The sequence below is a fragment of the Salvelinus alpinus genome, chromosome 20 (assembly GCF_045679555.1).
Source record: "Salvelinus alpinus chromosome 20, SLU_Salpinus.1, whole genome shotgun sequence".
NCBI lineage: Eukaryota > Metazoa > Chordata > Actinopteri > Salmoniformes > Salmonidae > Salvelinus > Salvelinus alpinus.
The window spans coordinates 11,886,020-11,897,746 of NC_092105.1; the positions used below are offsets into that span (position 1 = coordinate 11,886,020).

The 11,727-nt window shown below is 44.5% G+C and overlaps 1 protein-coding gene across 1 annotated transcript; it reads left to right on the top strand.

Moving 5' to 3' along the window:
* Positions 1-328: 328 nt before the first annotated feature.
* LOC139546304 (insulin-like growth factor-binding protein 5) lies at positions 329-10,513 on the top strand. Its single transcript, XM_071354517.1, has 4 exons — positions 329-1,019; positions 9,578-9,801; positions 9,984-10,103; positions 10,244-10,513. Exons 1-4 carry the CDS (start codon positions 686-688, stop codon positions 10,376-10,378), a joined length of 813 nt encoding a protein of 270 aa, XP_071210618.1. The 5' UTR covers positions 329-685; the 3' UTR covers positions 10,379-10,513.
* The last annotated feature ends 1,214 nt before the right edge of the window (positions 10,514-11,727 follow it).

The following is an 11,727-nucleotide window of genomic DNA, read 5'->3' on the forward strand; positions in this document are numbered from 1 at the left end:
TGAGACGAGGCGGAAAAACATTTAGGAGTAGAAAGACTTGTGTGCTCGCCTAGCAGAAGCACGTATTCAGTACCCCTGGAATCTAATCATGCCTCCAGATGAAGTGTTTTTATTTAAATGTGTTGATTAAGGTTGCGTTGGTTTCTTGTGTTGCCCTCGCAGTTGGCACCACTTCAGCCTTTAGCGTGAAAGACTGATCCTATTGCTGAAAAAAAGGTTGGCCACTTGCCAAGACATGGAACAAGTGCGCCTCCCTTCCCTAGTTAGGCGTATTCATAGTTAGGGGTTAGGCTGATTTTAAAAAGGCAAGCCTGGTCCGAAGTTGATCAGTCTGCTCAGAAAACTTATCCGGAGGGGAAAGTATTAGAATCGGTTTCAAAGGAGGAAAAATCCAGGTTTTGTGCAAAGAATTGCATTGCAACCAGAGAGGACATAACTTCTGTCAATTAAGAGAAACAATATTGCACCCCGAAGTGTAGTCTTTGGTGATATTTTTACTTGTTCTGTGAATACTTTTATTTGTAAAGAATATATTTTTTCCGTTTATGTTGACTGAAGTGTGCTGAAAGCATTCTCTTCATTTTGATGCGGACTGGTTTTTAGCTTTATAAATTGGATCATTTAACGCACGGGCATTGCCTGTAAATTGTATTCACATTTGGTGTTTATCAATTGCAAGACGAATATGTTTCTCAGTTTTTGTCTACTGCTGACATTTGTCTTGGGGCTGACCGGGTCCTTTGGCTCATATGTACCCTGCGAGCCGTGCGACCAGAAGGCGCTCTCTATGTGCCCCCCGGTCCCCGTCGGTTGTCAACTCGTGAAGGAGCCTGGCTGCGGTTGCTGCCTAACCTGTGCCCTATCGGAAGGTCAGGCGTGCGGTGTTTACACCGGAACATGCACCCATGGCTTGCGCTGCTTGCCGCGGAATGGAGAGGAGAAGCCCCTTCACGCGCTCCTTCATGGCAGGGGAGTGTGCACGAACGAGAAAGGATACAAACCCCTCCATCCACCCATAGGTAAGAAGACGCAGTGAATGCATGCGATTAGAGGAGCCACGGAAGATGGGGCTGTGTAAAATACAACAGCATGATATTGTCCCATGGTTGAAATTCTGTTTCAGCTATACTGGCCCCGCTAAATGGAAATGTAAACTTTTTCGTTAGATTTTAGCAGAACGTTCCATTTGGTTCTTCCATGACCCCTCGCAACCGAACTTCTATGCTGTTTCGGGTTTTGTGAAGTCATGGTTTCACTGACAACTGTTGTGAGCATTTACATTAGCATACTGAAGATTGTAATCCACATTTGAAATAACTGCCCAGGTAACGTTACATGAGCTGCTCTATACACGCAAAATGTCTGATTTGTCAGTCTTATTACTCCTTCCTTTTTGTGAATCTGGGTTTTTAGTCAACCGCAAAAATGTATCCGATTCATCACAGTGCCACAATAACAGCACGTGCTGGGAATAAATCCGTTATTGCGTAGCCTTCCATAGCAATAGCAAGTGTGATATATATGCAAATAGGCCTACCGGTGAGTGTTGTTAGTGTTGATCTTATCTGTGCGGGTGTGTGCTTAAAATCAACATTCACAATAAGTTGCTGCTGACGCACTTGTCAGTTTAGTTTTGAGTGAGTTTGTGTGCGCTGCAGTGGGCTGTGCTGCGCTCTAACTTGCTGTCGATGTATTGTGTTCGTTATGGATACAGTATTGTAGACGCAAAGCGTTCTGCTGAATGCTTGTCGACAGGGCTGTCCCCCCACAGACACGTGCCTGTCTGGACCTACATTATTGTGTGAGAACACATTGTAGCCTATGTGGAAATACGTCATTGCTGCTATTACTAATTAGTTCAATCACATCTCACTTTGTTGGACACCTGCATTTCTTGCAAACATATTTGCGGCCTTCAAAGAATATCAATATTTTCCAACATATAATAACCCATCCTATTCTCTTCTGGGATACACCAGGAGGTGCGGTTTCTGCAGGTACCAGATTATATTTAAAACACAGTCTCCGGCTCCAAGGGCTGTGTTCAATCTCAGTGCTAGGCACTCGTGTTTTGTTATTGTGTTTTAAGCCTTTACCTACCTTTAACTCTTAACGTAACCACTCCGAATAAATGCTTCAACGTAAATCGATCGCTAACCTTAACCATTCTGAATGCATGCCTAAATTGAAATGTTAGTTTAACTTTTGCCGAGTTTGACTGACAGCTAAAATATGACACCACATGGTGTAATTAAAACCTCAAACCATGGTTTAATTCTGTTGCTGCAGTTCCACCAAGGCTTGGCGTTGTATTGGGAGATCGGGTTGTAATATCCGGTCCTTCTTATTGTAATTGACTGATGAGGGCTCTGATCCTGGAGCTACAGACCTTTTCAAAACTGATTTGAGGTTTAGTCCCTGTGGGTGGTGTTGAGAGTCGGATTACCACTCACAGATTAAATCTGATGGTGTGTGTGCATGAGTCTGTGCACACTTGTACATCTTGGATGTGTGTGCACAGTGGGGAAAGAGGAGTGAGGTTTGAATTAACCAAACGTCAAACATTTAGAGGTCATAGATGGTATTATATTATTCATGATTTAGATTGTCACTTGTTACCAGATCCTATTAGGCTAAATACGTTTTTTGGTGACAAACCAAATTTAATGAATGCCAGTGGTTTAGGCCTATTCTTTGGTTGGCCAGGTTGAAAGACTGAGGCTATGCTTTGGATACACCCTACATGTACTGTAACACCCTTGGGGGACAATGCATGAAATCACAACAATGGATTTCAGCCCCTTCAAGAGGTCACCATTGTCTGTAGTAATGGCAGCAAGGCTATACATCCCACCAATACTTGCAGCAATAACTGAAATAAACCCAGTACATGTGTCTAGCTATAAGTATCACTCTGATCCAGGACATTGAATTCCAACACGCACTCCTATCTGAAGCCTGTGCATGTGTGCAAATGCAAACTTTTGGCACTGAGTGGTAACCGGAGCTCGTCCGTCTTTCAGCCCCTGGCCAGACAGTGTGGCCGCTCAGCCACAGTGCAGTGATTCAGCAGAATGCCTCCGGTTGCTCTTCTCTGAAGGGCCGTCCATCAAGGGCTCCTCTGATTGGAATTAGACATGAGCCTTTAGTTTCCTGCCGTGTAGGGTTTCAACCTGTTCTGATCAGCTGGCAAACACACACAGAAGACAGGCCAAGTGTCCAAAGGCGGATCCTCAGGGGACCCAATGGTTTCCGTATCTGGGCTGTATTCATGCAATTCTACCATGTACTTGCAGAAAAAACGCCACTTTGGACCCAGTTGAACCAATCTACTTATTATAAAGACAATGCATTTAAAGAGGGGACTCCCACTTTAAATACCAGATCTGGATATGTTTCTTGAAGGAGATTGAATTACATTGAATTATCTCTGTATTTCTTTCTCACAAATGTATTGGCATGACGTGGGTATAACATTGTAATGCAATGTTGTCAAACTACACACTACCCCGTTGTCTCTCTCTTATGTCTACAGAAGTCTGGTGTCACCCAGCAGGAAATTATGCTTAGCTCGGATGGCTGGGCATAGGAGTTGGTTTGTGTTGCTGGCCACTCAGTTCACTGTGTCAGCCCAGAAGAATAAGAACCTGGAACGCATGCTAACAAATATGATTTCATGCCAACAGATGACTCCATGCCAACAGATATGACTACATGCTAACATATATGACTCCATGCCAACATATATGACTACATGCTAACATATATGACTCCATGCTAACATATATGACTCTGTGCCAACAGATATGACTCTATGCCAACAGATATGAGTCTATGCCAACAGATATGAGTCTATGCCAACAGATATGAGTCTATGCCAACAGATATGAGTCTATGCAAACAGATTTGAGTCTATGCCAACAGATATGACTCCATGGCAACAGATATTACATCATGGCATAAGGCCTCTTGCTCTCTGAGCTTGTGAAAGAGCCTTATGTTTGAACAGGTTGCCCTTTGCCAAGAAACAAGAAGATTATTAAAGAGAGTGTATGAATCTAGAAAGCTTGACTTGCACATCAACATGCACGCAGTACTCTATCAATATAGCATCAGCCAAAGCCCAAAAGAACAGAACAATTTTGAGTTCAGGGTTTATTTTTGTGCCCCAAGATAGTTTTTTAATGCCTATTTGGTGGTGCATTTACAAGTTTTAGTGCAATCACAAGCCAATGCAATGAAGCCAGTTTGTCACCTGTCTTTGTTACCACAATTTACAATGGCTATGGGACAAAATAAACACTGGTACCCCAAATGTGGTGTTAACTTGACAACTTAATGCATGCACCAAGTGATTTGTGGCTCTGTACTCTTCTTGAAAGGCCAGAACTAGGGGGATGATCAAGTATTATTTTTAAGATACAGCCCCAGCCATCTTAGGAAAACATTTTACAGTAGCAGGGTCAACTTCAAGTATTTATTTTTTCAGTGTTCCTGTAATAACCACCCTCCCTCATACAGCTTCTGGATGCTCCACACCAATTGTCCTCATGTGAATTGAACAGACAGACCAGCATGAGTTGATTTTGGTTAGGGTTACACATTGCTACTGCAATGTTATATTCCCAAATACATCAGACAACCTCTCTTAACAAAGAGGCCAATGACAATACACATTGGTGTGAGGCAGTTTGGTTGTCCTATCTACTATAGATGGCATACTACTGTACAGTAGACCATTAGACCTGCTCCAGTTCAACCAGAGATGGCCCCAGCTATTTGATGGTTTAATGGTTAGGTCATAAGGAGAAGAACATTGCTGAGGGTGATTTTACAACTCACTCACCCTGATCCCCCTCCTCACAGAAGTGGATGTTGTTGTTGAATGCTAAATATAACCAACCTCATCAGATTCATGTGAGACAGTTTATCATGTACTCTTCTTCTGGTTTTCTAGAATGCTGTGCCATTTGACACACGTGTTAATCATGAGAAACCAATTGCCAGTGTAAGGTCTACTAACATGCTCTAGGACCAAGCTATGGCACTGTTCCCATGCACAGTATTCAAGCTAGAGAACTTATTTGGCAGTTTGCATGCTTGAATTTGTTTTTCCGGTGAAGTTTTACAGCAATCAGTCTGACACCAGTGGAGGCTGGTGGTAGGAGCTATAAGAGGAAGGGCTCATTGTAATGGCTGGAATGGAATCAATGGAACGGAGTCAAACATGTTGTTTCCATATGTTTGATGTGTTTGATACCGTTCCATTCATTCCATTCTAGCATTTTCAATGAGCCCGTCCTCCTATAGCTCCTCCCAACAGCCTCCACTGGCTGACTCTTACATCAGGGTCGTGCCCAGTTGAGAACGCTTTGCAAAGGACAACAAAAATGATTGTGTCGGTAAAGTATTACCTTTCTGTTTCACTCCATTTCAAGACATTTTTCCCCTGCTGGACATGACCCAGGACAGCACAAGAATAGTATCACTTATCACAGAAGAACCCAGCTCATTGAAAGTCACTGTCAGGAGCTCAACAAAAAATCCTGTCTCAAGTTTCTATTCTGAATGAGAACAACAGATGTCCTAATCTCTTGTCTGCAGCCTTGGTGCCAGTTTCAGCTCCAAAATGTGGATTTTGTCATTTTCATCCTAATGTCTCTGGCCTGAGTGTATGGAGATGAGCTTTGGACGTTGGATAGAGGAGGTTCCGTGTAAGCCAAAATAGCATCCTCTGCCACCAAGGAGTCTGAATTTCGTCACACCCCGGCAATTGTGTTGTGTTGACGGTGACCCAGAAAGGCAGCATCCGAGTGGCTTGTAAACATTTTTTTTAAATGATGTGGAATGAGATCTCAGACCCAAATTAGGCTTGCACACGAGAGCAGTGGCATGTAGCATCACGGAGGGGTGCTTTCAACTGCTGTCGTACATTTATTTGACATCAACAGAGAAATGTTTTCGGGATAGCAGTTGCAAGAGGGGCATTGAGGTGCCCTACTTGGAAGGGACTCCCATCACCATGGAACAAGTGTTACTTGAATTTTTAATCCCTCAATTGTTCCTGCTGCTATTTTTAACTCTGAATCAAAAAGCAGGAAACGTTTTGATTGCACTGTACATATTTGTTGTTCATAGTACCTTGGGAAAAGTTGCTGATTAAGTTAGAATTTAGTTTCAGGAGAGACTCCCATGGTACGGACCATTTATATCGACGTGGCTTGGTGTCCACATCACCAACAAACTATCATTGTCCAAACACACCAAGAAAGTTGTGAAGAGGACATGACAACACCTTTTCCCCCTCAGGAGACTGAAAAGATTTGGCATGGGTTCCCAGATCCTGAAAAAGTTATACAGCTGCACCATCGAGAGCATCCTGTCCGATTGCATCACCGCCTGGTATGGCAACTGCTTGGCATCCGAACGTAAGTCGCTACAGAGGGTAGTGCGTATGGCCCAGTACATCACGGGGGCCAAGCTTCCTGCCATTCAGAACCTATATACTAGGCAAGTCATAGACTGTTCTCTCTGCTACTGCCCGGCAAGCGGTACCGAAGCGCCAAGTCAAGGTACAAAAGGCTCCTTAACAGATTCAAATTGGGTATTAACCATCTAAAAGTGTCAATAAAGTTAATTGAAATGAAGTTAAACATGGCTAAGATTTGACTATCCACCAGCACTTACATTGGAACTATCTCAGCATCTTTTTGAGTTGATGATGTCACAGGACTAATGTTCTTCTAAATGTGTCCGCATGCTTTCCATCCGAAACAGTTCGGGACAGTTCGTGCATATATTATGATGACATTAGGTTACATGTTTGTTTTGGTCTACTGCAAGAGTTATTTCAGCTGTTCGTGCACACCAAAACATTTATTGTAGGCAAGCTAAAGTCGGTAGCCGAAGTCTACACCCCTTCGTCTGTGATTGGTCAACAGTAGGGATTCTTCAATGAAGTTGTCATTCAACAAGAGACAACTCATTTTCATGCTCCTTTTTTCACTTGAGAAATACTGCAACAAACATTTTAGTTAGATGTAAAATTATTAGACTAAGATCTCCTCGGCAGAAACGTCAAAATTAATGACAGATAACTTGAGTTATCTTAGATTAAGTCTGACTATTTTAAGGAAGTGAATACTGGCTACGGCGTCTCAATATGGACAAACAGTACTATTGACGCTTTTTTCTTGTTTTCAAGCCAAACTGAAGCATGCTTTACACTGTATTGGGAAATGCAGTGGTTGAGTTGTGCCCCAACGAGTAAGCATTTTGCAAGGCCATTCGATGTGGAATCGAATGTGCTCCAATGGCTTTACATTTTGTTTAGATCCTTACACAATGAATGCTGTTGGTCTGGATCACCTACCTCTAATTGAATGACTGAAGTGCAGTGTTTCATTCTGGTCCAAGGGCTTTCCATATCTCCTTCTCTGTGCTACAGTGATAGGGGTATCAAGCCATGGATTCTGTCCAGAAGCCTTGAAACATTAAGCAGCGGAATCAGACTGGGGGTGTCATGGTTGGCCAGTGTTGTGGCTTAAAGATAATGACAGAGGACTTCCTGCTCCGTTATCACTATCTCACCGTATACACCCCCCCGTCCTCTGGATTAGCAGCACCTCTACTCAAGACCTAGGATCTTGTAAAGGTGTAATTTTAGAGGGTGTTCTGTGCTATCAACATTGATTAGGATACACTCAATGCTGTAAGGTGTGTGAGCCAATGAGAATTTAAGCATCTCATTGTTGTGGCGCATTTTCTGCCCAAAGTTGTTTTGACTGTGAATTCATAACAACCTGTCAGAGAGAGAAACAACTGAAAGAAGAGTGGCTTGTCTTTCATGCTTAGGCTTCCTGGCTGCAAGAAACTTGGGATATTCATGAAGCATAATTGCGCACATGTTAATTTTTAAACAGAGGCATATCAGTTGCACATTGTTTGCCTGTTCCGTTCCTCTTGTCTTAATGAAAATTTTAGCGCGAGCAGTGGGAGAGATACATCTTCAGCCTGGGCTGGGTGGAGGTGGCTGCACGTGACTGTGCTGTCTTGGCTGGAGGCCAGCATCTTGGCAGTGTTTCAGTACTTAAACACAGGCCTGCTAAGCCTCTTTTACAAGCTGGGGACCATAAGCATGGAAAAACTTAGTTTTTTTTGGAGAGAGACCCCGTTGTCTGCAAACATACTGTCTCCATGTCTTTGAAGTGCAGGCACAGCTTGTGAATTGGAAGTATAACAGCATTTTATTTGATGTTCTAAAATAATGGCACATTTGGAAGATGCTCAAATGTCTTGAAATCAGTATCACAAGTGTCTCCCATACTGCATTTAAAGTAGGCCTATGATGTAGTGTGTGTTGTATTTGTAAAATGGAAGAGGGGGATGCGTTCTCGTGTTTGTGGTAAGTCAATTCCCAGCAATACACCTCTCAGTGGTGACATGCATGTCCTTTTTTCCAAGGTGGCCTTGTAAATCCAGTCTAGTGGCGCCTATACTTATTTAAGATAACATTGAAATGTGGTTTGTTTTAATATTTTTTAATCATCCCCTTCTTCAGCAATCTGTCAATGTCCCGTGATTGTCTCTCCCCAACAATACTTGGCACATTCACTCAGCCCCAGAATTCCAACCACGCCCTCCCCCATGGCCACCGCTGAACCCACCCACGGGTTTCCTCACTGGATAAATATAACCCCGTCGTCTACAGGCACTGCGGCCACTCGCCAGTTGGGGCCTGGCAAAATCCCATGACGGTGCCTTAGGAGCCTTGTGTGCTTACGATAGAGTAAGCACAAGCAGGAGAGGAGCACTCATCTCTGTGGCCTCAGAGAACCTCACGCAGGCTAGGGCTCTTGACTTATGGGGGCTAAGCCCTGAAGAGGGACCGGGGGGAGAGGGGATAAGGGATCAGGACCCCAAATCTCTAGCCTGGGGAGACCTCCATATGTACCTCTAGGACTTTAGGTATCTCTGGGGGTAGGATGGGGTAGGGGAGAGCAGTGGCCTTTCTTCCTGGCTTCAGTTCTGTTCTTGATATGAAATGATACAGTACATTCAGACTAGGATGTGTCCACCTCTGCCGTAGGCTTCAGTTGCCATGGCTCCTCGGTTACCATGACATCGACGTCTCCAAGTATGATCTGTGAGAGATATGAAGTCTTTGATTAGACCCAATTATTTTTGTCTTTGCATGGACTTGCCAGATACAGTAAGTATGTATTACTAAAATAGCTTATGATCAACCTAATAAGCCACTGTGTCTCACACAAAAAACTCCACATACCTCCTTAATATGATGTCGAAGAGACTGAGCTAAGATTTTGTAACTTTCGGTCAGCATTCAGACTTGTTTAACCAGACTTACTTTCTTTGCTTTGACCTCCATTAGTAGATGCTGGATTTGATGTTTTTTTTATGGTGGGGGCTGGGGTGAAGTGGTGGTAGAGGTTGTAAACAAATGGGAAAGCAACATTTGTTGGCCCACACCCTGGGAAAAGCATCTGGTAGTCCATATTTTCGGTTGGGCAAGAATAACTTTAATGTGACAAGAATGCTCTGTCTTTCCCCTGTGTAGATCATGAGTCTCTGGAACACGAGGACACCCTGACGACTGAGATCACGGAGGACCAACAGCAGCCCGCCAAAGTGCCGCTCCTCCCCAAGCAGGACCTCATCAACAGCAAGAAGATCCAGGCGATGCGCAAGGACAAGGACCGCAAGCGGGCACAGGCAAAACTGCGCTCCATTGGCCCCATGGACTACTCCCCACTCCCCATTGACAAGCACGAGCCAGAGTTTGTAAGTACAAGAGTGGACAGAAGGAAAGAGAGGAGCTAATGTTGAAGCTGTGCTGATGCTGATGTTGTTAGTGTGAAAACATCTCCAACTCTGATCCTAGGAGAGCTGACTGAGTGCAGGATTTTGTTCCACCTATGGTGCTAGCACTGGGAGCTAATATTAGTTGTGCCATTCCTCCACAGGGTCCTTGCAGGAGGAAGCTGGATGGGATCATCCAGGGAATGAAGGACACATCCCGTGTCATGGCCCTGTCCCTGTACCTTCCCAACTGTGACAGGAAAGGCTTCTTCAAACGCAAACAGGTGAGCAGTCTCCCTCTGTCATCATCCTTATACATGGTTGAACACATCAGTTATACATATTAATAATATTTATGCTTACACTGTCTCTCTCTCTCTCTCTTTCTTTACCACCTGTCGTTGCACATCGATCGCCTCCACAGTGCAAGCCCTCTCGTGGCAGGAAGCGAGGCATCTGCTGGTGCGTAGATAAGTACGGCTCGCAGGTTCCCGGCACAGACTACAGCGGGGGCGACATCCAGTGCAAGGACCTAGAGAGCAGCAGCATCAACGAGTGAATAGGCGGCTCCGCCCCCACCCCGATCACCTGACCCAGGGCCTCACCTCCTCCTTTCCCTCCCACCTGTCTGCTTCGCCCTCCAGTCACTTTTTGAGATTTTCAAGATGAAAAAAAAATAAGACAACTAAACAAATCAAATGAATGAACGAAAGGACAGGCTTGAAAAAAGGACACCTGAAATCTTTTTATTTTTTTTGACCGTGCGCTCATCTCTTAAAAGACGGAACCCAGCAGGTTTTAAGCCCTTGTTTGACCCTCGGGCCCCTCCCCCACTAAGAGCTGGGCTCGGGCCCCTCCCCCACTAAGAGCTGGGCTCGGGCCCCTCCCCCACTAAGAGCTGGGCTCGGGCCCCTCCCCCACTAAGAGCTGGGCTCGGGCCCCTCCCCCACTAAGAGCTGGGCTCGGGCCCTTCCCACACTAAGAGCTGGGCTCTGGCCCCTCCCCCGCTAAGAGGTGGGAGCCTCACTAACGATTCATGAAAATATATACTTGTATTGATATATTTTTATAGAAACACCGAACTTTGTATGATTTAAAGCTAACATAAAATGGATGAAAAAAATCATATAAGTCACTTTGATTATAAACAGGAATGTTTTGATCTTTCACATCTATTGCTATTGAGGTGTCAGAGGAGATAGCTGGATCTTCTATTGAGGTGTCAGAGGAGATAGCTGGACCGTCTATTGAGGTGTCAGAGGAGATAGCTGGACCTTCTATTGAGGTGTCAGAGGAGATAGCTGGACCTTCTATTGATGTATCAGAGGAGATAGCTGTTCCTTCTATTGAGGTGTCAGAGAAGGTAGCTGGACCTTTTATTGAGGTGTCAGAGAAGCTAGCTGGACCTTTTATTGAGGTGTCATATGACATAGCTGGATCTTCTATTGAGGTGTCAGAGAGGATACCTGGACCTTACATTGAGGTGTCAGAGGAGATAGCTGGACCTTCTATTGAGGTGCTAGAGGAGATAGCTGGACCTTCTATTGAGGTGTCAGAGGAGATAACTGGACCTTCTATTGAGGTGTCAGAGGAGATAGCAGGACCTTCTATTGAGGTGTCAGCGGAGATAGCAGGACCTTCTATTGCGGTGTCAGAGGACATAGCTGGACCATCTATTGAGGTGCCAGAGGACATAGCTGGACCTTCTATTTAGGTATCAGAGGAGATAGCTGGAACTTCTATCGAGGTGTCAGAGACAATAGCTGGACCATCTATTGAGGTGTCAGAGGACATAGCTGGACCTTCTATTTAGGTGTCAGAGAAGATAGCTGGACTTTCTATTGAGGTGTCAGAGGACATAGCTGGACCTTCTATTGAGGTGCCAGAGGAGATAGCTGGAACTTCTAT

Coding starts and splice junctions, on each gene's coding strand:
- LOC139546304 (XM_071354517.1), top strand. CDS start 686: ATGTTTCTCAGTTTTTGTCTACTGCTGACATTTGTCTTGGGGCTGACC. Junction 9,802..9,983: donor ACAAGCACGAGCCAGAGTTT/GTAAGTACAAGA, acceptor ATTCCTCCACAG/GGTCCTTGCAGGAGGAAGCT. Junction 10,104..10,243: donor GCTTCTTCAAACGCAAACAG/GTGAGCAGTCTC, acceptor TCGCCTCCACAG/TGCAAGCCCTCTCGTGGCAG.